General features: G+C 44.1%; 2 protein-coding genes across 10 annotated transcripts in view; one reads left to right on the forward strand and one right to left on the reverse strand.

The window, feature by feature from the left end:
• The window catches only part of Agk (acylglycerol kinase), a 79,093-nt gene extending 66,002 nt beyond the window's left edge, over positions 1-13,091 (forward strand). For 5 of the 7 annotated variants that reach the window (XM_017592846.3, XM_017592845.3, XM_039108240.2 and 2 more), the window contains 5 exons: positions 1,995-2,142; positions 2,679-2,776; positions 9,042-9,112; positions 10,936-11,020; positions 12,040-13,091. In XM_017592846.3, coding sequence (XP_017448335.1) covers positions 1,995-2,142; positions 2,679-2,776; positions 9,042-9,112; positions 10,936-11,020; positions 12,040-12,177 — 540 coding nt within the window. In that variant the 3' untranslated portion in view covers positions 12,178-13,091. Of the gene's footprint in view, positions 1-1,994; positions 2,143-2,678; positions 2,777-9,041; positions 9,117-10,935; positions 11,021-12,039 lie in introns of those variants that run through there. The other 2 variants (NM_001127497.1, XM_039108239.2) reach the window with 2 other exon arrangements.
• A 3,226-nt stretch (positions 13,092-16,317) lies between these two features.
• Dennd11 (DENN domain containing 11) overlaps positions 16,318-24,367 on the reverse strand; it is a 68,863-nt gene continuing 60,813 nt past the window's right edge. For 2 of the 3 annotated variants that reach the window (XM_039107528.2, NM_001044701.2), the window contains exons 6-9: positions 24,077-24,208; positions 23,740-23,890; positions 22,977-23,045; positions 16,318-21,683 (exon numbers count right to left, since the gene is read on the reverse strand). In XM_039107528.2, coding sequence (XP_038963456.1) covers positions 21,488-21,683; positions 22,977-23,045; positions 23,740-23,890; positions 24,077-24,208 — 548 coding nt within the window. In that variant the 3' untranslated portion in view covers positions 16,318-21,487. The remainder of the gene's footprint in view (positions 21,684-22,976; positions 23,046-23,739; positions 23,891-24,076; positions 24,209-24,367) is intronic. The other variant, XM_006236361.5, reaches the window with a different exon arrangement.

Genomic DNA, 24,367 nt, shown 5'->3' on the forward strand with positions numbered 1-24,367 from the left:
GTGTCCATGTTTTGAGGATATTGAAAGTGCGGGTTTGTAAATAAGAATTGATGGGGGGCTGGGGATTTAGCTCAGTGGTAGAGTGCTTACCTAGGAAGCGCAAGGCCCTGGGTTCGGTCCCCAGCTCCGAAAAAAAAGAACCCCAAAAAAAAAAAAAAAAAGAATTGATGGCCAGGAAAAGCACAAAGGACCGTAAACATTTAGAAAACTAGAAGAAAAAAAAAAAAACAAAACTGTGATGGTACTAAGAGAAAAGTCAAAAGAGAGCCCCAACATATCAGCCAATCAAAGAGGAATTTCAGGAGAAAGAAAGTACAAGTTTTAGGAAGTAATGGGAAGAGTCTAAATGAAAACTGGAGGTCGTCTTCTGAACGGGGAGCTGCCGAAGGTTTCCAGTACGAAAAGGGAACTGTCTTTGAAATTGGGAGTTGCCAGAAGTTTGTCAGGTTCCAAAGTAAGAGGGTTAGATTATAGCAAAGAAAACTAAGAAATACATGGTAGGTGAAGAAACGGAGACAGTTAAAGGACGTGATGGGGCACACCTTTAATCCCAGCATTCAAGAGGCAGGAGCAGGGGAATTTCTGAGTTTGAGGACAACCTGGTGTACAGTGTGAGTTCCGGGACTCCAGGGTTGTACAGAGAAACCCTGTCCCGAAAAACAAAACAACGAAACAAAAAGAAAAACAAGAAAAAGGAAAAAAAAAGAAAGAAAAACACAGACACTCAGGATAGACTGTCTTCTCTTCAGGAATCTTGACTTGAAAGAGGAGAAGACAGAAAAGGTAACCTGAGAGAAACAGAAGGCAATAGAGCAGTGGTTTTTTTTTTTTTTTTTTTTTTTTTTTTTTTGGTTCTTTTTTTTCGGAGCTGGGGACCGAACCCAGGGCCTTGCGCTTCCTAGGTAAGCGCTCTACCACTGAGCTAAATCCCCAGCCCCGAGCAGTGGTTTTTAAGAGAGCAAATGGCTGTGTTTTTACATGCACCAAAGCAGGAGTAGGAAGTGAAGAGAAGGGAGACAGACAAGATGACTGAGGTGTTAAACCCACACAGGTACAGAAGGCTGGAATCCAGGGCGCTTGCACAGAGGAAGGGCTTCCTTTGTCGCTGAGACAGGAGAGAAGTAGCGGTTCGGTCCAGACCAAGGTTGACAATGGAGAGATTTAGGACTTTCTCCCTGGTGGACCTGACATTCTTTGAAGACAGTTTGAAGCTGTGCTTCTGAAAATGAAGCAGGAGGACAGGTGGTAAAGGTGGCACAGAGTATTTAACTGTAAGAGTCAAGAGAATCTGTGCCAGAACCTGAGAGTCTGTGGTATTACTGATAGGCTCCCCAACTCAGCAGTGTGACTCCCCCACCCAATAAGTGTCAGGCTCTGATTCAGGGATCCCTCCCTCCTTCTCTTTCTCTCTCTTTCACAGACACACACACACACACACACACACACACACACACACACACACACACACACAGACGTAATAATAGTAATAATAGTAGTAGTAATAATAATAATAGTAATAATAGATAAAAATGTATCGTACAGATATCTAGTGTGAGAATGCTAGGCTTTGAAGCAGTGAAGAGGCCTTAGGCTGCATTTGCATTCTGTCCTCTAAATGGAGTCTGATGGCAGCAGTGAAGTAGGTGTTTGATGCAACTGGTTTCATTACATGTTTGTGTGCCGTCTGTAAATTGATGTTTATCATGGGGCCACTCTGCTCACTCGTGTTCATTCCTATTGTGGATAAGTAAGCGTGAAGAGGAGTTGTCAATTCAATTTGTTTTTCTCTGTGTCGTATGTTAGGGGACATAACAGAGACCATAGTCACTATGTTCATGGTTTTTAAGGCAAAATTGAAGCCTTCATTTTTCCACATGGGGAGAACTCTGTTTATTGAAGAGACAAATTATTAGAATTCTGACCTTTGCAGAGCAAAGCCCCCGTGTTAGGAGTTATGTGTGCGTGATGAAAGCTATTTTCTTCTTCATTAACAGGAGTGGCCTCAGACCCATCAGGCCTCCATCTCTTACACGGGCCCTACAGAGAGACCTCCCATTGGGCCTGAAGATGCTGCTCCCCGGCCTTCTCTGTACAGGAGAATATTACGTAGGCTTGCCTCATTCTGGGCACAGCCACAGGATGGTGAGCAACATGGTGACTAGATTACAAGCCCTGTTCAGCTTAGAAGTGGCCTGGAGTGGACACCCAGAATCAGTACTAGATAATCATTTGGTGCTGGAGGAGCCAGTCCAACCTTGTTGAAGTCAGACTCCTGGGTGCTGTCAGGGCAGGCTTCAATGTCTTATCACTAGGTGCTGCAGTTCCTGTACTCTTTGTCACTGACATCTGTGCTATTGTGCTGCTGTCGGTGAGGATGCTTTAGGCAGAGAACCTGGTGTTTATCCCTGTGTATCAGAAAGATGAAGTAAAGTTTAGAGTTGGACAAAGGGCTGAGGAAGCTGACTACCAGCAGCTCAATACTTTCTCTCTCTCTCTCTCTCTCTCTCTCTCTCTCTCTTGCTCGCTCGCTCGCTCGCTTGCTGTGTGTGTGTGAGCGCGTGCACGAGTGCGTGCGTGTATGTGTCTGTGTGTTGGGGTTGGTGGTGTTGTAGTTGGGAGTGAGACACAGAGAGAAATGTTAGTAGAAACACTGGCCTATGTCTGATGGATTTCCACAGCCTTCTCCCCAGAGGTGAGCCCTGAGGTCTGGAAAGATGTACAACTGTCCACCATTGAACTGTCCATCACAACCCGAAACACCCAACTTGACCTGACGGTAAGTGGACTCATTTTTATGAATTTGGTGTCTGGAGAAACAGTGGCAGGTGCTTTTCTTGCACTAATTAGTTATTTTTCTACTTTACCCTGTGGGCATAGAGATGAAAGGATCAAGGAAAGGGAGGGGTAGTGTGCCTTTGAGTAACAAAGCACTGAGAAGTGGGAGCTGAGTGCATCGGGACACAGGAGCTCAAGGCTCTCGGAACACACATTTTCTTCATGATTGGGTGGCCCGGAGGATGCAGACGGAAGCTTTAGAAGTGAAATGTTAGAGAGAAGCTGAACATTCACTTGAGTAAATATGCATTATGTTTTGACTATATTAAATACATAGACTCAGACTCCCCAGGACACACAGATCTATAGCTATACATGTGGGGATCCTGTTGAGATAGGATCTTGCTACATGCTACAGGATAGCCTCAAACTGTGGTCTTCCTGCTTCAGCCTCCCACATAGTCGACTTACAGGCTTGTGTGCCACTTGTGGCCAATGTGATTTAATTTGGATATGATCTGTAGACATGGACTGTCCAAAGCTATTTGTCATATGTGGCTATTCATATTACGTGGGTTGAAAGAGAAGTTTCTCTGTCATGTCAGGGCTCTACAGCTATATGTCTTGCTGTCATATTAAACATGCAGATGAGAGTTTCCAGCAGTTTAGACAATTCCACTGGCCAGTGCTGCTGTAGATAGTTCACTAAAATTACCAGAAAACACAAGAAGGCAAATAAAACAAACCCTACTATATGCTGCCTTTATATTGCCTATAAGCAAAGAATTGATTTTCTAATTTTAAATGATGGAAAGTTAAAAGAATGATAGCTTATGGAACATGAAACATGTGGAAGTCACATTCCAGAATTTGTATATAAAGCAATATTGTAAGAGGAATGCAGTCCTTTATCTGCATTTCTCCTGTGGCCCTTGCACTGTGGTAGAGGGGACAGAGTAAAAGAGACCATGTGGCCCCAGCCCTAGATGTTTGCTATTTGGCCATTTTTAGAAAAAGCATACTGAGCCTGGAAAGGAGAAAACTTTAATTACTTCCGTTAACAGAGTTCCAGTGTAGGTCTTTCTCACTGTGGCTAATTACTATAACATATTCTGCTTTTATGAAAACCTGAGTAGTCTGTTCACTGTTACGCTGGCCAGTCCGAGAACTGGGAGGTGGAGCTGCAGGGTAGTGGGAAGGCTAATGTCTGGAGTAGTATTGACTTGTTTTCTGTTTATGCAAGTAATTTGCATCTCCTGTAAAATATTTGCAGATATTTTACCTTCTGAAATAATTCCAGTTGAATTAATGAACTAAACTCAAAATAATGAAAATACTTAAGTATTAAGTAAAATTTAAATGATTTTAAAATTTACTTAAGTAAAATTTAAATGATTATCAGTATAAAGTAGGAAAGTACAAAGGAGCTTTTCTAAGCATGACACCTAAGGCAAATTTTATATTGATGCATTAAAAAGATAAACTTCAGAATGACAATTGGGGAGAATATTAGGATGTGGCAGACAAGCCATTATTAGCTTTCCTTATCACAGACTCCTCAACTAAATCAATAAAGAGCGAACAGAGACAATATTAAACAATGGGCCAAAGGCTAAAAATAGAAAACCACAAAGGTGTGGGTTGGGGGTTTAGCTCAGTGGTAGGGCGCTTGCCTAGCAAGCGCAAGGCCCTGGGTTCAGTCCCCAGCTCCGAAAAAAAAAAAAAAAGAAAAAAAGAAAAGAAAGGAAGAAAACCACAAAGGAAAACATTTAGGAAAAATAGTTCATATTTATTACATGTTTATTAATTTGTCTAAGAATCTGATGGGAATTAGGTATTTTATTCCCAGATTCACACCATGTGCCTGTACAAGACCGTTTAACTGCATTTTATACTAAGGGTAAAGAAAAAGTGTTAAAGACACCAGGTGAGACAGTAACTACTGGATCCCGTGGGTTACACAGCACTCAGTGGTGATGTGCATGGGGAACTGGACCATCTCTTATCCTTCATGACATTGTAAACTACAACACTCACTCTATTTTCCGAGTGCATGCCCCTTGCCGAGGCAGGTGTGTAGTTGTTTAGTTTGTGGGCACCAGCACATAAGTACTTACTGTCCACATTCTTCCCTTACTTAACAGAATTATGAAATTGCTATGAATAGATGAGGTTAAAAAGTCTTCTGTTCAGAGAGATTTTTGAAAAGAAGATAACATTTCTATTACTCATTCTCTTTAGTTTTAGTCTGTGGTAACAATGTATTTCCAGTATTTTGCTCTTGTTCTTCTGCCATTGTTCTTTTCTCTGGTGACCGAATCTCTCTGAATGCGTGGAACGCAGTGTGTGTGATTGCAGCTCTAGATGAGCCACATTCAGGCTGCTGAATGCTCTTTGTGCTAATTACAAAAGTGGGTGACACTGCTTCTTATCTCTAGTGGAGCACAGTCATTTTTCTTTTTCCCTCACCACTCTACACAAGCAAATACAATCAAATATTCAGACACCGTATCTGTCATGTAATAGCTTGAAATGTTTACTTATCATTAAAATAATATATCCATAGTTTGAAAACAGCTTTAGGATTGTGGAGTGTCAGAAATTTAATGTCTCTTAAATTAGCATGTTTATTCTTTAAAAGCACAGCATATTAAATAGATAGGTAAATAAATATTGATGCTTTTATTTAAATAATATATAATCTCTATATTTATTAATGTGGCAAGATGCTCATCGTATGTTGCTGAGTGATTTAAAAGATTTTCATGAGATAGTTGCTTCCGTTGTTATTAAAAAAACCAAAACTGCCACCTATCACTAAGTTTTGCAAATGGCGAGGTGAAGGCTCCAATTTTATTTACTCATTCCAGTAGCCAGATGTTCAGATGGGTTTATTGACTCTTTCCCCTCCAGATGGACAGATGATGTGAGCCACACAAGTGGGTGCTAGGAACTCAGCTCAGCGCCTCTGGAACAGCAGCAAATACTCTTTCCTCCTGAGCCATCTCATCAGCCCATGCTCTCTATAAATACTCTAGGATGTTTATTAGGTTCCTCATAAAAGTTTTATAAGGTTGCAGTGTTCAATACAATTTGAGGAGAACTGGCATTTCTATAGTATTGACCCTATGGCATGTCAATGTGATGTATCCCTTCATTTAGTGAGGGCTTCAATATCTCGAGGAGTTTTATGGTTTTCTTTAGTGTTTGTCTATTGCTGGGTATACTCATGGTTATCTTACTTTTGATGTTATTATCAGAATAATCTCTTAAAACTTCATTTCTCTGACTGAATGTAATTGGTGTGTGTGTGTGTGTGTGTGTGTGTGTGTGTGTGTGTGTGTGTGTTGATGCTGAATCAGCATCCTAATTAAATTCTTATTATGTTTGCTTATAGGTTCTTAGTTCTTATAGGTTTGCTATAGATTTTGCTATTATCAACAGCAAATAGTGACAGCCAGAAGTAATGCTAATGGGGGCCATTGCTTTGTTCTTGAACTTGATAGTTTTGTGGGATACCTTGTATTAGATAAGGAAGTTTCTCATAAGGAAAACTTTGCTAGGTTTGCCAAGAGTTTTATTAACTCTAAATGTCTTAGACATTAAATTCTATTGAGTGTCTTTTCATTATCCATTAAGGCACTAAGGTTCCCATTGAATCTGTCGGTATGAGCTGGTCTTTGAATGAATGTGAGACTGTTGGCCAAGGTGTAGAACAAGCAGTAGTTTTTCCTTTGTACCTCAAACACTGGACAAAATCTATGGAACAACTGTTGGCAAGAAATAAGTAGCGTGGGGCAGGGATCCCAGAGAGAAGGCACTCAGGTGGGGTCTGCCTTATCCCTGTCCTAGCCTCCTGCTTGTGAGGCCACAGCATGGAGATGGGCTTCCCAGGAGTCCATAGGCTCTTCTGGGAAGGCATCTCTGAGAATTCAGGGGTATCTGGGCAGTAAGAATTGCAGAGCGAAGTAGAAGAAAGTTGCCTTGAGGAGTGATCCAGGAATTCACAAGATCCACAAAGATCTCTGTGGTTTTGTCTGTATCTGCACTGATAGATGCATATGAGAAACCACCTGAGTTAAAGAAAGAAAACCTCCCAAGACACAGGCTCAGTCCTGGGAGATTCAATCACATCTCAGGACCAAGAGGTGTGTTCCCACAAGGGAAAGGTGAAAATTGTCAGGCCTTGGGGGTTGGTCCTTAAAAAGGCATTTCCTCTATATGGGACAAGCTTAGTCTGATTCCAGGCTTACAATTCCCCTACCAGAATCCTCAGAGTTTCATTTCCTGGTAACCTAGGTGTGCCTGTAAACAAAGCTGAGGAAAGCTGTCAGCACAGGAAAACCATAGGTCCAGCTGATCAGCTGCCTTCAAGCTAGGGTGTTATTTTAATGACTTAGAATCACTCCCAATTCAAGTTTCTGTGGACTTTGTTGGAACACAAACACACTACCATATTATGTGCTACATGGCTGCTTTTATTTTTACATAGCACCCAGCAGAATCTGGTGGCTATCAGAGAAACTTCAGGTAACTCTCTCTGGTCTTAACAGGAAACACAGGGTTGTGTCCATTCTCACTGGAGCATGGCTTTGCTGCCCACTGCAAGTTTGAATATGCCTGTTTCCTTTCCCCTTCTCTCCTGTACATTCGTCCTAGTCGCTAGTCAGTTTCCGTCCTCCTCCCTGCACCTCCAGTGCCATGCTGCATCACTGCATCATTGACCTGGCGTCTACTGGGCCTTCCCTGCCCCCTCTCCTTTCTCTGTAATGTTATCTCCTGGCTTACCACCTGCCTGTGCAGTTAGACCTCTGCCTCGATTCTTAGCACAGCAGGCAGTGACCCTATTACAAACAAGCCAGAACATTTCTTTCCTTGGAGTCTTCCACTGCCTCTCCATTTCACTCAACCTAAAATATACTGTCCTTAGAGTGGTCTCCAGAGACCTACCCATTCAGATGCTCTCTTCCTCTCCATAGTCATCCACTTTCCTTGCCCCAGCCACTCAGTCTGTACATTTTGGGGACAACCTCACCTGAAGGTCTTGGCTGGGGATGGCTTGTCTCTAGAACAGTGTTTTTTTAAAGTATGATCTTTAGACCGGCAGCACCAGATTACCAGGAAATCATTTGAAATAAAAACTCTTGAGTTTTACAACAGTCCTACTGAGCTATGAGAATGATAGGAGAGTCTGGATCTGTTTTTTAAATTAACTTTTAACCAACAAATACAAATAATCAACCCTCCAGGTATACCTGCTAAAATGTGAAAACTGTTTTCCCTGATAAGTGTATTCCTTCCTTTCTGACCTCCTGGGCTTTTGATCAGGTCACTTTCTCACCTGGCCTTTTTTAAAAATGTTAGTCACTGGGGCTGGAGGGATCGCTCCACAGCATACGAGCACTCTTTCAGAGAAGCCAGGTCTCCAGAGGATTCAGGTTCAGTTCCCAGTGCCCACACAGAAGCTCACAGCTAACTGAATATAGTCCCAGGGGAATTAGCACTCTCTTCTGACCTTAATGGATGCATGAACTACATGGACATACATGCAGGCAAAACATACTACACATAAAGTAAAAGTAAATAAATCCTTTTTAAAAATTGTACCGCCACCAGTGCAACCTCAGCCTCCATGTCTGTTTGTGACATTCTGTAATATAGTCTGATATATATCCATTTTCTGCTATATTCAGTAATATGCTGCTTTATTATTCTGTGCACTCCCTGTGGTGAAATGTAAATTCCTTGTGGGTAAAATTTCTTCTGTTAACCCAAATATTCTGAGGGCTGATGAAATGTGGCTGCCATTTGGTAGGTAGTTGAATGAAATGTGAAATGTAAATTCTAAGTGGTCATTATGGTAGAACGTTGTGTTTTGTAATTCCTAGTTGAGAGGTACAGTTGTGCCTTGGTCCTTTTGAAACTCAGGCAGCGGCTCACAAGTTTTAAACTTCCCCAAGAAGGCCATACGGAAGTGTTGGATTGTGTCACAAAGGCTGGGCTTGTGTTGCTCACCAATGACTAGTAGGAAACTGAGGAGGGGCACAGGAATCGTGACTCTTTTCACAGCACGTCCTTATATATCAGTCTTTCAGAGCTTTGTGGATAGAACCATTATGTTTTGCAACCATTATTGGGGAATAAATAGGTCACTGTTTTCTGCTCTGGTTGCATTTAGAACATTGTAGAGAATGCAGACACCTGTGGGTGACAGCTTCATTAGCCCAATTTCCAAGTCTTAACATTCACATTCTTAATCTTTCTAGAGCAAAGAGGACTTTATGAACATTTGCATTGAGCCTGACACTGTCAGCAAAGGAGATTTCATAATCATAGGGTAAGTGCCTGTTCTGTAGAAAGTGGGACCTCACCACATAACTGGTGTCCTCAAACCTTTCTGTTCAGAATGGGCTGTCTGCTTAAGATGGAGACCTGCCAAAGGCCTCATCTGTCTGGGAATTCTGGCCTTTTTTTATAATGAAGGTAGCATGTCCGGTGCCTGTGTACTTTTGCCCTCTCTGCTTATTTTGGGAAGAACAGAATGTAACAGTCTGCCTTTCTATTGAAATTAAAGAATTCAGTGTTTCAGGCAATGCGTAGGACTGTAGTTTCAGTCAGGGAGCTTGATTGCCTCCTCACTGGCCCTGGGACTCTAAGGTCATTGACTTGTATGAGTCCTTTCCCATCTATAAAATGAAAGGATATCATCATGTCTACTATGTCTACTACTTCAGGACTACTTGCCAGTCTCAAGGCCTTTGACATTGAGCAGCACTTCCCAGCGACTTTTACTGTGCATTCCGTTCACCTTGTCTTCCCATTCCCAGAACGTAAAGGACAAACCTGAAAGGACACTGAGAATCTACCTGAATGTTTCCCAGGCTTCCCCTTTCCTAATGCAGTAGACTCTTCCAAGTCCTGCCTGATTTGCTAACTCCTGCCTAGGCTGGAATTTCATTGGCTGAGGATTCTGTAAACTCTCCAGACATCCTCAAAGTAGCTGAGGAGCTGTGTGTTCCCATGCCAACCAGTAATCTGCTCAGCCGTCTTTGCTTTGTCCTGGTGCTCCCTCTCGTGCCCATTTAGGGATTAGACATTGCTGCTGCAACAGCTGTGTCTCCATGGCTGCATCATTATCTATTCCAGCGTAGGCAGCCGCATGCTTTTCATTAGTCTGTGTTGTTCTCGCCTTTCATACCAATTCTGCAAATACTGAATGGCCCCTTCTGCAGCCTTTGATTACTCTCGCTGTACAGTAAAAGGGAGAAGGAAGAAGCCTGTCCCTTCTACGGTGTGCATAAATCACCCAGTATCGTAAGTGAATCTAGCTAGTGGGAGCAGCCATATTCAAATCTCCTTTATGAAATGCGCACCCAAACAAAAGACCCCATTGTACCAATTAAGTGAAATGGCGATATGTTCAGCATCCTTTAAGCAAGTTTCCTTTTGGTCCTTAAGAGAAGTAAATTTGTGTAATGCATGTGTCCACTAAATATCTCAAAGAAAGATGATGAAACTGCTTTTGAAACTCTGATGACAAATTCAAACATGAAAAATTGCTATTTCCAAGTAACAAAAGATAACTTTTTTTGAGACAGGGTTTCTTATAGCCCAAGTTTACCTCTAACTCCCCAAGTAGCTCAGGCTCAGGCTGGTTTGAAACTCCTCCCGCTATCCTTTCCCCTCTTTTTGTATATTTACCATAAGTAGCTAAATGGGGTTCATGTGTGCTGAGGTCTTGTGTGTCTGTGTCTGATTGCTTTACTTCAAGGCTTTTTAGCAAAGGTAATTGTGCTAAGTAGGCTGTTACCTATGAGACTCATCAGAAAATAGCCAAGACTAGAAGAATAAAAGAATTTATCTACCTTGTCCTTAATAAGGGATCACAAGGACCAAGGAACAGAAATTCAATGCTTTTCTCAAAGGACTGAATTACATCCTAATTTTTACATTTGAGATGAACAGCTTAACAGCTAGATAGATATAGAACCATTTAAAAATAAAGAAAATTGAGAGTCAGCTTTATGCGGTTCTCTCCGTAAGAATCCCAGGAGAACTATTCACTGAGCCCTGGCCTCCGTGCTCTCCCTTTCTTGCCTTTCTGAGGTCTATTGCAGTTGCCATCAAAGATTCCAACCTTGCCTTTTCTTACACCAATAGCAGTAAGAAGGTGAGAGACCCTGGTCTGCGAGCAGCCGGCACCGAGTGTCTCCACGCCAGCCGCTGCACTCTGTCTCTTCCTGAGGTAAGGCGGGCCACAGCTGCTTTGGATTGATTTGTCTGTTCCTCCATTTTCTTCCTCCTTCCATATTAACTGACTGCCATTTAGGTACCTTCTGTTTGACGGACTCATTATCAGGTCTGAATTAAAGGAGACCGGAAAACAAAGGCAAAAGTTTGTACATTACTGATTTGGAGCAGGCCTCTGAGGCTGTTGCATCTCTAGGCCAAGGTTCTCCCTCAAAGTGATCCTTAGGTCTGCTAACCTTTGCTTCTTCACGCAATAATGCAATAGGTGTTTATAATAGTATTCTCTGGAGAATTTTGTATCTGTTGAGTAGCAGGTTTTATTTTTCCTGTAAAGTATGCTATAGAGTACCATACTTAGAATAACAGCTTTTGTAAATAGGAATAAAAAGTGGAGATACATGAATTGAAGGTTATTTGATTGCTGCTGCCCCCAGACAGGTTTATCCAGGCCATGCTGCTGCTGTTCTGTACTGCATTTTAACTGTAGGCAAATGGAAGGTGTCAGCACATGTGGTCACCATAATTTCCTGGAGCAAATGCTGAATTAAGTAAGTTACGGCAGGGCTCCGTAGGGTCTGATGATACAAGTATCAACACATCCAAGGCTGAAGACCATCAAGGCTTGGGGAATAATGAAAATGAATCAATGGACACGATGTGCCTCTCAGGAGTATTAGCTGGTTTTGCTAAGTAGAATTATAGTCTCTGGCTCTATAATCAATTTATTTCTTCCATAGTGGATATCCTTATTACGTTCTTTGACAATTTCATACGACTATAATATGGAAGGGCTCTTGCCTTTTGATAATTGCTTTAAAATTTCAATCTCATTCAGCTCCAACGTGTTTCTTGAGATAGAGGTTTTAAAAAGAAAGACTCCCTTTCCGTGGACTAGAGTGGCGATATTTCCAGGGCCAGTCAGCACTAGGAGATTTTTGTTAGGCTGAGCCCTCTGCAGAGAGGTCTCCTTATCCAGTGAGGTCACAGTTGTGCTCAGAACTCTCCTCTCTCTAGGGAACTGAGGGCTCCTTCAGCATCGACAGCGAGGAGTATGAAGCCATGCCTGTGGAGGTCAAACTCCTGCCCAGAAAACTTCAGTTCTTCTGTGATCCAAGGAAGAGAGAGCAAATGCTGCAGAGCACATCCCAGTGAGCCTCAGCCTTGCGGGGGCGTTCCTAGGCTGCCCTGCGGCAGCACTGCGGGGCGTTCCCAGGCTGCTCTTCAAGCCACCAGTGGGACCATAAGGGAATGTGTGTGCTTCTGGCCCAGTGTCACAGGATCCCAAAGGAATTTTCATGGCAAGTACCCCCAACCCGTTTGCTTCCTAGAGCACATACCCTGTCACCCAACCTGTGGTCAGTACTCTGTTAACCCCTGCTTTCCTTACGTTGAGGCAGTTGACCCCTCCTACACAGTGGTTGTCTCAGGCTGCTTCAAGGACATTCTTGCCCTCACTGAGTTGGAAAGGGCTGGAGTTTTGTGATTGCCCCACAGTGGAGAGTAGAATCTGTAGACTAAGCTCCTGTTTCAGTTCTCAGACCGTCCTGGGGCCTCCGGGGAAGCAGCTGCTGTCTCTGGGTGTCTCTCCCTCTTTCTGGGCTCTCTCATGGGTGCTGCTCTTTTGTGAGCTCTCTGCCTTGGTTGGTTGGTCTCATCTGGAAAGCAAATGTGAGGTTGTTCCCTCTTCAGCCTTGGCAAACGTATTGTAAAACGCCATTTAAAAACAAACTAGTGCTTCCTCATTGTTTGTGTGCATGTGTACAACTGAGGCTCATGTTGAAAACTAACTGACCTGGGGCCCACCCCCCAAACTTTGTACCTCAACCTGGCAGGAGGCCAGCGTTGCTCATTTTAAAAGACTGCTTCCCAGGTGAATCAACCATACCGGGAGAAAGTGTTTTAAATCTACTTCATAAACTTATATGTATTATATATATATTTTTAAAAATCACGTTTGTGTTGACGTCTGTTGTTTCCATGAGAGGTTAAACACTTATCAGTGTGCTTACTAGTGTTGTGTAAATATTGTTTAAGAATAAAAGACTTTCATCATTCTTTTAAACAGATCCAATGTAATTTAAATGCATCCCTTATTTATAAAAATTAAATAGTAAACCAGCATTTTACTATTTGAAATTTTTAAATTATTTTTTTCTCCCTTGGGTATACTTTTGTACTAAGGTGAGCAAAGGAATTGTTTTTCTTTTTTAATATAACATTTTTATTGATTCTTTGACAATTTTATATTTTATACATACTTTGATCATATTCACCCCTCCATTCCTCCCCAACTCCTCTCATATCCACCTCACCCCTCCTAACATTATGTTGTCTTCTCTTTATGACCCAAAGTGTGCATCTGGTGCTTGCTGTCTATATGTTTGAGCATGTCAGACCATCCAGTAGAGGTTGTTCAACCTACCAAGGGACACACCCTTAAGGAAATACTACTATCCTTCCAGAAGCCATCTACAGTCTGTAGTTCCTCAGTTAGGGGAGGAGCTGTGAGCCCCTCCCTCCTCCAAGCAGCACTGTTGACTCTTGAGTTTGTGCAGGCAGCCACAGCTGCTGCCAGCATGTGCATGGAGCAGTCCTGTCCTGTCCTGTCCTCTCCAGCCTCTGGTTCTTAGTCTTTCCTGCCCTTCTTCCATCATGGCACTGGAGTCTCAGCATGGAGAGAGTGTGATAAATGTGATGTGGATGTCCCACTCGTGACCAGCAGTTCACAGACACTTACTTATTCTCTGTATTTGGCCAGTTGTAGCATTCGATATTAATTGCCTTCCACTGCACAGTGAAGCTTCTGATGAGGTGTGAGATCTGCAGACACCTAGCTGGTTTGTTCATTTGTTTTTAATTTTATTGTTTTACTTATGAACTTTACAATCTGCTCACTGTCCTCCTCCCAACAACCCTTCCTCCACCCCTCCCCTTCTCCTCTGACCAGGTAGGGGCCCCCTGTGGGTATCCCCCCACTCTGGCACATCAGAGGCTGGGCACTTCCTTTCCCACTGATGCCAGACCACTTAGCCCAGCTGAAAGAACATTTCCCACATACAGACAACAGCTTTTGGGGCAGCCATCGACACTTGTGGAGGGGCAGGAATCATGTCACTGTCCCCACCAGGGCCATGCCACATTTGGCATAGCCCCATTCTAGTTGTTTGGGACCCACATGAAGACAAACTGCACATGTGCTAATATGTGTGGGGAGACCTAGGTTCAGCCCATGTATGTTCTTTGTTTGGTGGTTCAGTCCCTGAGAGCCGCAAGGGTCCAGGTTAGTTCTCTCTGTTGGTCTTCCTGTGGGGTTCCTACCCCTTCTGGGCCACAATCCTTCCTCCTGTTCTTCCATAAGAGTCCCCAAGCTCCATCCGCTATTTGACCGTAGGTGTCTGCGTCTGTCTGAGTCAGCTCAGATAACATGCTCCTGTCTGCAAGCATAACTGTGTCATTAATACTGTTAGCGATTGGTGTTTGCCCATGGATGGGTCTCACGTTGGGCTGGTCATTGGTTGGCCATTCCCTCACTCTCTGCTCCATCCCTGTGCCTGCATTTCTTGTAGACAGGATGAATTTTGGGTTGAAAGTTTTGTGGGTGTCTTGATGGCTCCACTGGAATTCTTGCCTGGCTACTGGAAGTGGCCTCTCCAGGTTCCACGTCCCCAGCAAAGGGGTTTTTACCTGTTTATTGTCATGCTTGGCATTCTTTATCATTTGCTTTTCATCAGTAAAATACATAGCTCTAAATAACTTAAGTATTAACTTATTACAGAGCAAATGCTTTAACAATTATTAGTATACATTAGGAGTAATAATTTTTTGGTAATTACAATTATGTTATTAGGATGTTCTTGTTCCTAACTTATTTACCTTATAAATATTAGTTCTGGCAAGATAAGGATATCTAGTGTCAGTTATATTCCTTTTTCATTTTTTTATTATTTATGAGCCCAGAATGTAGATTGAGTATGAATTCTAGCAACTTTTTTATAATTGCTTTGAAATTAGAGGGGAAGAACATACAGTTTGCATTAAAATTAATACTGGTCTCTCAGCTAACGATTTGATAATATCTCCCTCTAGTCTGCTGTAAGCCGAGAGCTGGAAACACTTGCCTTCTGAGGAGTTGCTGCCCAGTCATTAGGAATTTACTGTTAACATTAGTGTGGGCATTCCCTTTGCTTGTGCCCAAAGTCCTTGAACTCTAGAAGGCCACACTGTAGTAGGTTGGATGGAGCCTTTGTCACTGTGAAAGTGACACCCTTAGCAGCAGGACTCAGAAAGATCAGATTTAGATATAGACAGTAATATACCTTTGCCCACGTGTCCCACCGGAGTAAAGCCAGTGTATGGATGGAGTAGACAGTACCTACAGAAAGCCCAGAATTGAAGATCATGAAAAACAAGGCTTGCCTATGTAGTTCTGTAAGCTTACGGTGGTGGTAAACGTTCTGCTTTAACAACAAACAGAGGAGTCTGAAGGTCAGCGTAGATCACTTTACCCTGTGCCAACTGGGGAAGGAAAGGGGCTGCCATGGTGTAAGAAAATAAAAGTCTGTGCTTCTATAACAGCATGTAGGACCAGTACAGAATCCAGTGTTAGTTCTTAAGACACTGTGTAGCTGAGATTCTATCCATAATGTTTAGGGAAGGATGGTAGACCCACATTATAAATGTCCTCCTAATTTTGTTTTCTTTAGTCAGTTTCATTGCTTACTGCCTTTTCTTAGGATGGTCCATCCCTAAAATGTCCACATTTAATAGCAGGTATACAGATGTTCAGCTCTGCCAAGATGGTGGGGATCACACCTCCAGGCCTTTATACACACAACTGATATTAAAAGAATATCAGTTCTTATAATGCCACTAAGCCATAGGCACTGTTGGTTATGACTGCCCCACTTAGAAAATGCAAGCCTAGCTTTGCAACCAGTGTTAACAATTCACTCTATACTGGTTTAAAATAACTCTCCCTATGCATATACAATGTGCATATTAATATAAGGCTCTGATAAGAGATTTATAAAAGAAAGTAGCTTCTTTCTAGAGTCTATAAGTATCCTGTAGAGACCAAAGGTACAAGGTCCTGGTTCTCTGACTTTAGTTTCCATTACGTGGAGAGTGTTTATCCAACCACAGCCTCTCAGAGGACTAGCTACAGCTCCCCAGTGTCTGTCCTCATCCCTGTAAGTAAAAGCAGCATTCATCCCTTGGGCTCTCCTCATGGGCTGGGCCATCAGCATTCCTTGCTACCAAAACCTACATGGTAAAGGATCATAGCACACAGGCTCATGTTAAAATGTGAAGTTTAATTGTAAAAATTTTTTGTAAATATAGTTATTATCAACCTCTGCACATAACTTGGTTCAGATATATACAGATATGATATACACAGGTGTTAACTTGTACCACAGAAAGAATCAATTCAAGAAACATTTACACTTAGCCTTGGGGTTAAGCCCAGCTTCCTTCAGGTCTGTAAATAATACTCCATTGAAGACACAGAGAAAGGATACATCGGTTTGCAGTAGTACCCAGAGCAAAACTTACCAATTATCCTTCTGACTTTGTCACATGAGGTAAAGACTTGAAAGAAAAATAGATTCGGGTTCATTTATTGCTATAACTCTTAGGCTGGGGTTATTACTCAAAATAGGTTTTTACATTTAAGGCAGCAGGGACACTATGTTTAAAAAAAACTAGGAAAGCATATTTCCTTGGTTACCATGATTTTTTTTTTCAGGAAGGATTATATTCCAGACTTATACAAAAATTTATCCAACAAGTTTTGGGCAAATAAAGGAAGTTGGTTTAGTTGGTTTTGTTTACCTATCCCGAAGCCTGGTAGCCACTCATGCTAGTTCATGTTCAGGAGGACAGAATCCCCCATTTCTGATGGCTGAAGGCATTTCTGATGGGCAAGGAAAGTAAACTTTGGGTTTGCCTAACTTTTATATATCCTTGCTTAATTGACCCAGATACAACGTCAATTACATATGTTTGCTCTGTATGGGCTTTTCACTTTGCAGTCCCATCTATTCACAATTTATAAAACCCCACTCCAGTGAGTCCTAGTATCATTAGGAAGGAAAGTAAACTCAGCAGACAAAACAGGCACCTGCTGCAAATGCAAACAAATCCTCTGCTGTAAACCTGTCAGAGTTTAAGTCAGCATGGTTGAGAGCCAGCGCCATGCTGACATTCTAGAATAAGCTCTAAAAGGAGCTTTATTCATCCCATCTTCGTTTCTCTAGATAGCACCAGAAAAGTCCCGTTCCTTTACTACATTTAAACTTTTCACCCCACTTCCAGGACTAAAGTGAATTAAAGTGCTAGTTAGCAGACTGCCTGCCATTCCCCTCTCTCACTCTCCCCCTTGATCAAGAGGGGAATGGTCACTGAAAGGCTATTCGTGCTCTTCTGTTCTGCAGCTTCCCCCAAGGCCACTGTCCCTCTCACCCTTGCTGGGCCAGTTGACTATCTTCTGTAATGCTGTTGAAATAATACAGCAGAGAGCATGTGCTCATGCTCCAAAACACTGTCACAGACATGACATGTCTAAGGGTCTCCACTGCTATTAAACTACAAAGCTGCCCATTGCTTTTTAGATTAGAACTTTGCAATTCCTTTCTGTTTCAATGTGTCAGTACGTAATTCACCACTCAGTAACACTGGTATAAAAAATAAACTTCCATTTCTCATAGGAAAAGCATTGCCTTAACTCACCGTCTTTCCCTCACAACACTGGGCACTTCAGTACTCCTGGGAACAGAGGTATATTAGCAATAAAGTGGAGTAGTAGTCAAAGCCCAGGACTTGGGTTAGGCCTTAACTTCTCCCCTTCCCCTACCTGACTGAAAAGGGTTTTCATGAAATGGGAAGGGATGAAACTGGGCCTGCTGAGGTAAGCCTTCAGGAGCCTCACCATGGGTATGAGGGAGAGATGGGAGGGCTGGACAGCTCTCAGAATCGTAGCCTATTAGCCTGGAAGCCTAAGGGGAGGACGGCAGCCCCGGAGGGCCTGTTGTGTCTTCCTATAGATGCTCTTGCCAGTTTCCAAACTTCTCATAATAAAGTGTTCACTGTGAGATCCAGCATTATGTTCTGTTCACCCACGCCTGTATCCCTTTCTCTACCTCTGCAAGGACTACCTACCTACCTACCTACCTATCTATCTATCTGTCTGTCTATCCATCTATCTACCACTCTGAACTTGGAGAAAGCATCTCAACCCACTCTGGCTGTGCAGTTTAAGGGAGAAAAAAAAAAAAAAGACCATTCCCAAGGCCCTGCATCTCTAGGAGGCTGGCTTTTGCCACCAGCTGATCCACAACCACTCTTAGAGAAGTTTCCCCAGAAGCTTCAGTGGAAGGACAAGTCCGTCTCACCTTCCCCTGTATTGATAGGCTTTCAGTGCCTCAGATCAGGAGGTTCCGCCCCTCGCCGCCAGAATGAAGACAGCAGTTAACGACTGTCTAATTTACCTTTGTCATCTAGCTAAAATATATTAGGTAATTGTGTAAATGAACCTTCCCATGAAGCATCTGGCCCTATTGTATCTGAGTGTCACTCTCACCTTTCCATGGGTTCCAGCAAGGTAAGTTACAGTTTCAAGTTCCTATCCTAACTTCTATCCCAGCAATGAAACCAGCTTCTCTTTGGAAGCCAGAGTGTGTGGGAGGTGTGGGAGGTGTGGGAGGAGTGCAAGGCAAATGCCTCCTGTCACATTGTACTCTTAACTGATAGGACCATATGGGCCCCAGGTAGGACGCCGGCAATGGCCTGGATGCACGCCCGGCACAGGGAAGGCTGAATGTTTAAAGTCAACACTAATACGAGGCAATGACTTGGCCTTCTTTTATAGATTGGTAGGAGATAAGCTCTGCTATTTTTACTGCTTCTGAGGAAAGAGTCCTGAGCCAGATGGCAACTAGCTGAGTATTACCATCTGCCGACAAAACTGAAAACATCCACTTTAAGAGGCTTTTGTTATACTCAGTATGTTATACTTAACATTGGTGTCCACAAACCCAAAACCCCCAAGACCCTGAGGATTATTGTCATTGGAAATTTCTCCTACCTTAAAAATGACTGAGTAGCCAGCAATGAACAACAGCAAGTGCTTTTTGGTTAGCACATGGCTCCCAGCATGGTACAGATGGGGATTAATACTCCCCAGAAGGGCTCTGCCAGCTCAGGCAGGGGTCTGATGAGAGCCACCAGCAGAATGGCAGGACCCACATCCGAGTTTTTAGCCCTCTTCCTAGAGGCCAGTGGTAAGAAAGAAACGCCTATTTCTGCTAAAAGTCAGAAAGATATGAGGGACATGAACTGTCTTCTTCCAAATAAAGCCAGCTGCCTTTTTAGAAAGTATTTCAAGAGAGATGGGCAAGCGTATCCTCTGACTACTAGCTTCAGCCATCACTGTAGGGGGCGGTTCCTATATAGTTCTGCACAAACTACTTCCCTTTATAGAAGACTCACAGCAGACTATGCAGGCTTGCATCTGCTCACTGCCACTGCGGGAGCAGCCTGGTGTGACTTCATAGTGATGTGGACTGGACTCACTTTTTCAAGGCGTACTCCACAGCTGATACATGGAGCAAAGGGTGCAAGGGGTGCTGACGTACACACAGTCGGCCACACAGACGCCTGTGCTCTGGTCTGGCTCTGTGAGAAGCCGGCCAGGTAGGGGAGGACCGAAGGAGAGGTTAACAAAGGACAGCCTCTCTCACCCTTGCTACCTTTACATCAGCACGCTCGTGCCTCAACAGCACAGGAAGCAGTGCTGGCACCCAGAAGGCTCTAGGGAGTTTCTCAGAAATAGGCTCTTCAAGACTGAATTCTAGAGACTCCTCAGAAGCAGCAGCCTGCTTTTCCTCCTGCTCCCGTCTCTGGCTGTCCACCCCCAACTATGAGCTTCAGAGACCAATGGAACTGTTGCTCCATCGGCATCAGGTGACCCCGCTCAGCAAGAGGAGAAGGCAGCTGTAAGGTAAAGTAGGTGCAAAGTCAGCCACTAAGCACAGCTGTGTTTTTTGTAAACATCATGTTGCTGGAATGATGGCTAACCCCCACTGCAGAGGAGAAAGATCAATTAGCTGACAGTTTATGTCAATGCCTAGACTTACTGATATATTTACAGAAAAGATGCTACCCTGACTCATCTGTGTCTGTGCATTTTCACACACACCGAACTCTTCACTCCTGGAGCTACAATGGAGATGCCTGGGCTAGCCTCAAGAACCTAAACGTGAGATAGGAGTCCTCCTCTGTGGCCATCAGCCTGGCTGCTCTTTAGCTACAGACCTGGATGTCTGATGGCTGGTTAGCTAGCTACTCACATGGCTTTCTGAATACGGTTAACAACTGCCCTCCCGCCTAGTCCATAAGTCCAAAGAATCGCAGCCCCAAAGAACAGAGTGACTGTGGGTCCCATTGCAGACCAAGCACGGAATTAGTCTGGGATTTCAATGATTATCTTGTATGGGAGGCACCATTATGGTTTCCCTGTCAAATCTGTTAGGTCTGTGGATCCAACTGCTTAGCCTAAGGAATGCTGTCTCTGCTTCCGAGATGGCTGTGGGAGTTTCAGATTGGTGAAGAGACCCGAATCAAGCAGCTTGGACCCTGGCTACTTTTCAGAATTCATCAGAAGTGTCTGCTGTGTACCATCCCTCCACAGAGTTCTTAGAGAAACTGGAGATTTCCTCCCTTACCTATTTGGACCTGTTAGTCCCAGAGGATTCCCAGGCTTAAGAGAGACTGGAGGACAAGTGAATTTGCTCGTAAGCTCAGGGCCAGCACCACCCCTCAGCACTGACCAAGAGGACTGGGGTGGTGGGGAGGCGGGGTGGGGTGTATGCTGTAACTCACATTCCCTTATTTTAGGAAGCATTTCAAGGATTCTTTCCCTGCCATTCTATCAGAGACACTTTTTTTCTTCGTCTTCGTGGTCCCTCTACTCCAGCGAACCAAGAAGGTGCAGACTTGTCCTCTGATGAATAGGTGATCCCAACTTGACTCCTTGAACTTGGTGAACTTGAAAGGTCATCTGATTAGTTTCTGTTTTTAGGCAGATGAACATCTAAGGCCACACAAGGACACATGGTTATCTTATTCTCGTATGCAACAAAGGACGAAGACATACAGGTTTTCTGAACAGTTCATCCTAGAGTTTGACTCTGAAACACAGAACTCCTAAGACTAAACCCAAAAAAAGCAGCAGTGGAAGACCATAGATTCCCATGTCCAACCAAAGGCTACAAAAGCCCAGGCAGCCTCACCCCCAGCCCCAGAGCTGAAGAACAGAACGAAAATGGCAAAAAATTTCATGAGTTGTAAAGTATAAACAGTCCTTTGTGTCAACTTAATTAAAACTGAAGCTGCTGAGGGCCTGGGGTGCACGCCAGGCTCCTGTCACCCCACACGAGTTCTTATACCAGTCCTATTACTCTACCTATGGACAACAGGGGTTGTCAATGACTAGCATCACGTCGATGCCATAGGCCTCCAGCAGGTCCATGAGAAAGCTCCTGTCTCCCTGGGGATCCAGTCCCATGCCCCGGGCATGCTCCGCTGTGAGAGTTTTGTCTTGGCTGGCTGACACCTCCAACAGAGTCTGAAAAATCCGGTTGTTTTGCTCTAGGAAAAACCTGCATTTCCAAGACAGGAAAGGAAGAGAAGACAAGAAGCTCATCTTGATAACCCAAACAGGCAGAGCCCCATCTGTGCTGGGTAGAATTCTTTTACAAGCCTTCCAAACTTGTAAAAGGGTAAAAACTGTCACTGATGTGAACAAGGTCGGCAAGGAAAACACAGCAAGAAGTGCAGTGTCTCTGTATGAGTGAGGGCCTGACTGCTAACTGTTTTCCTATTTTAAACATGGCCTCTTGGAGAGGTTCCATAGATAGCTTCGCTCCCTCTGAGAAACCTTCAGGAAATCGAGTGAAGACACAACCTGCTATGTAATTCTGAGACTGAGACTTCAAGTAAGAGACTAAAACACACATTTTGCAAAGCCCTGACTGGACCATGGCTGCTGACAGCCACAAGCCTCACTAGCAGCACAGAGTTCTGCGCTGGCCTTACAGCCCTATGTCACGGATGCTGTACCCAGAAAGGGAGAGCTCAGAGGCAGTGTGGAAAGGGGGAACAAGCCACACTGAGAACAGCACAGCTCACACGCTCTTCATGTTTGCTCTACTTAGTGTGTGTGGGGGGGGAGAGGGGGTGTGGAGGAAGAGTATGCATAAAACAGGATTCACAGTCACAGCTTAGAAAAGCATCAGTTCAGCCACTCTGGGAGACTGGGGAACTTCTACAGACATAACAGATTGGCTTAACTGGACTGTGTCTGCCCATTCACACAGTGTGCATGTATTAGAAAGGGGCCTCAAGAACAAGATAAACCTCTATGGAGATGCCCTCATCAAAACTAGGACCTCTCGAGATTTTTTTCTACTTCAGTTACAGTCCTGCTCTAATTCTGAAACAGGACTTCCTGTGGCCACTTGAGCATGGGTACTGGGAGGAGCTGGCCCTCTCTAAGGCTACCAGATCTGGGGAAGAGAGACTGTACTGCATTCAAGGGTTGTGTTTTCAGATGATCTCATAATAGCACAAAGAACTGGTCTTTTCAGAGGCAACGAAGCAGAGGGTGGAGAGATGAACAGCTATGCAGTGACATTCTGGATGCAAATGTTCAACAGGATACACTTTCAGGGTTCTCATTTTCTCCAGGACCTGCACTGTCTCTTCAGCCACTCTGGTTTCACCCTGATGGCTTTGCAGGACTCAGGCTACCTCTAAGGACAGAGCACTGAGAGACCGAGAATGAAGGTCACCACTACACTGCAGTGGGTTGCATGGGAGGGATGCAAGTTGTTCACAGAAGTTGGTACTGAAAGCACTCCCAGACCCCCACAACTATGCCCCGGCTGACTCACAGCACAAAGAGGTCCTCTTCGCAAGGGCTGTAGTCTCCTTCAACTTCCTGGGAGTACAGCAGCATCTGCCTATTAGAAGGGAGAACACTCAGACGCCAGCGGCCATGGTGTGCAATTATGGGATTGGCAGCAACCAACACCTACAATGGCCATCTCTCTCAGCAAGTGGTACCTCTCAGAGTTGTGCCAGGCCTGAGGTAGACCAAACAAGGAACAGAACCTGGATTCAAACCCAGGATCTATGGCCCATTTTGCTAGTGGTCCCCTGGGCTTAACCATGGGACTGTTTTGTCTGACTGTCCACTGATTGGGGATTATATGCTAATCCTTTATTTTGTAGGATAAACAACACGGAACAGTATCCGTACACAAGCTTCCTAATGGGTCCACACAGTGTAGATGCTCAGTAAACGGGTATTCCAAACACACAGGCAAATCTAAGCAAGTCTTTCGGGGTGTTTCTGAAAGGTAGTGTGACTGGTTCCATTAGGAACCACCCATGGGGGCAGGCCACCCTGCAGTGAGGCAAGATGGAGGAATGTTAGCCTCCTAAAGCACAGAATTCCCCTTGATTTCCAGGGATTAGGACAGTGGTGGTGGAGTGGGCTTGTCGAAGATTTCATAGGACCATCCTGAATAGGATGATGCCAGCGACTGGCCTTCAAGTCCCTTTCAGCACAGCACTGGTCCGGGCTGCACTCGCTCACACACATGGCGTGCACACGGCACACATGGCATGCACACGGCAGACGAGCTGTCTCACCTCTGCTCATTGAGCCGACGGTACTTCTCCCGGTCAGCACTGTTGAGCTTCAGCAGGGGTTGCAGGTGGTCATGGTGTGTCTTTACATTCTGGTTATCCACATAGACATCGTACAGCTCTCGCTTCTCCTCAAATATCTTCTCTGTGGTACCTGTGGAGCCCAGGATTAATGAGGTAAGAACCCCAAGGGGCCACAAGAAAGAAAAGAGAAGAAAAGAAAAGAAAGGAAGAGAAAAGAAGAATGCCGGCCCAATCTTACTACAGAGTTAAGCATTAAAAGTCACTTTCCAAGAGAATGGTTTGAACACAGAGAGGAGGGGGAGGCCCCCATACTCACAGGCTACATAGGACACTTCAACTTCCAGGCTCTCAATGTCAGCCACGTTCACATAGAAGAAAGGTTTGGATTCTGGGATAGTGCCCCCAATGCCAGGCAGGGAGACATTGGCCAGACAACAGCAACAGTACACTGTAAGAGGGGGACACTGGAAGTGAGGAATTCTCCCTTCTGTTCCCTCTCCTCCACCCAAGACCAAGCAGGTCCATACCTCAGGAACAGTTGACCTACATGAAGCTGCCCTTGCACCACTATTGGCCAACCTCTTATACCTGACACCTTCGTTCCTCA

This window comes from Rattus norvegicus, chromosome 4 (genome assembly GCF_036323735.1).
Source record: "Rattus norvegicus strain BN/NHsdMcwi chromosome 4, GRCr8, whole genome shotgun sequence".
Taxonomy (NCBI): domain Eukaryota; kingdom Metazoa; phylum Chordata; class Mammalia; order Rodentia; family Muridae; genus Rattus; species Rattus norvegicus.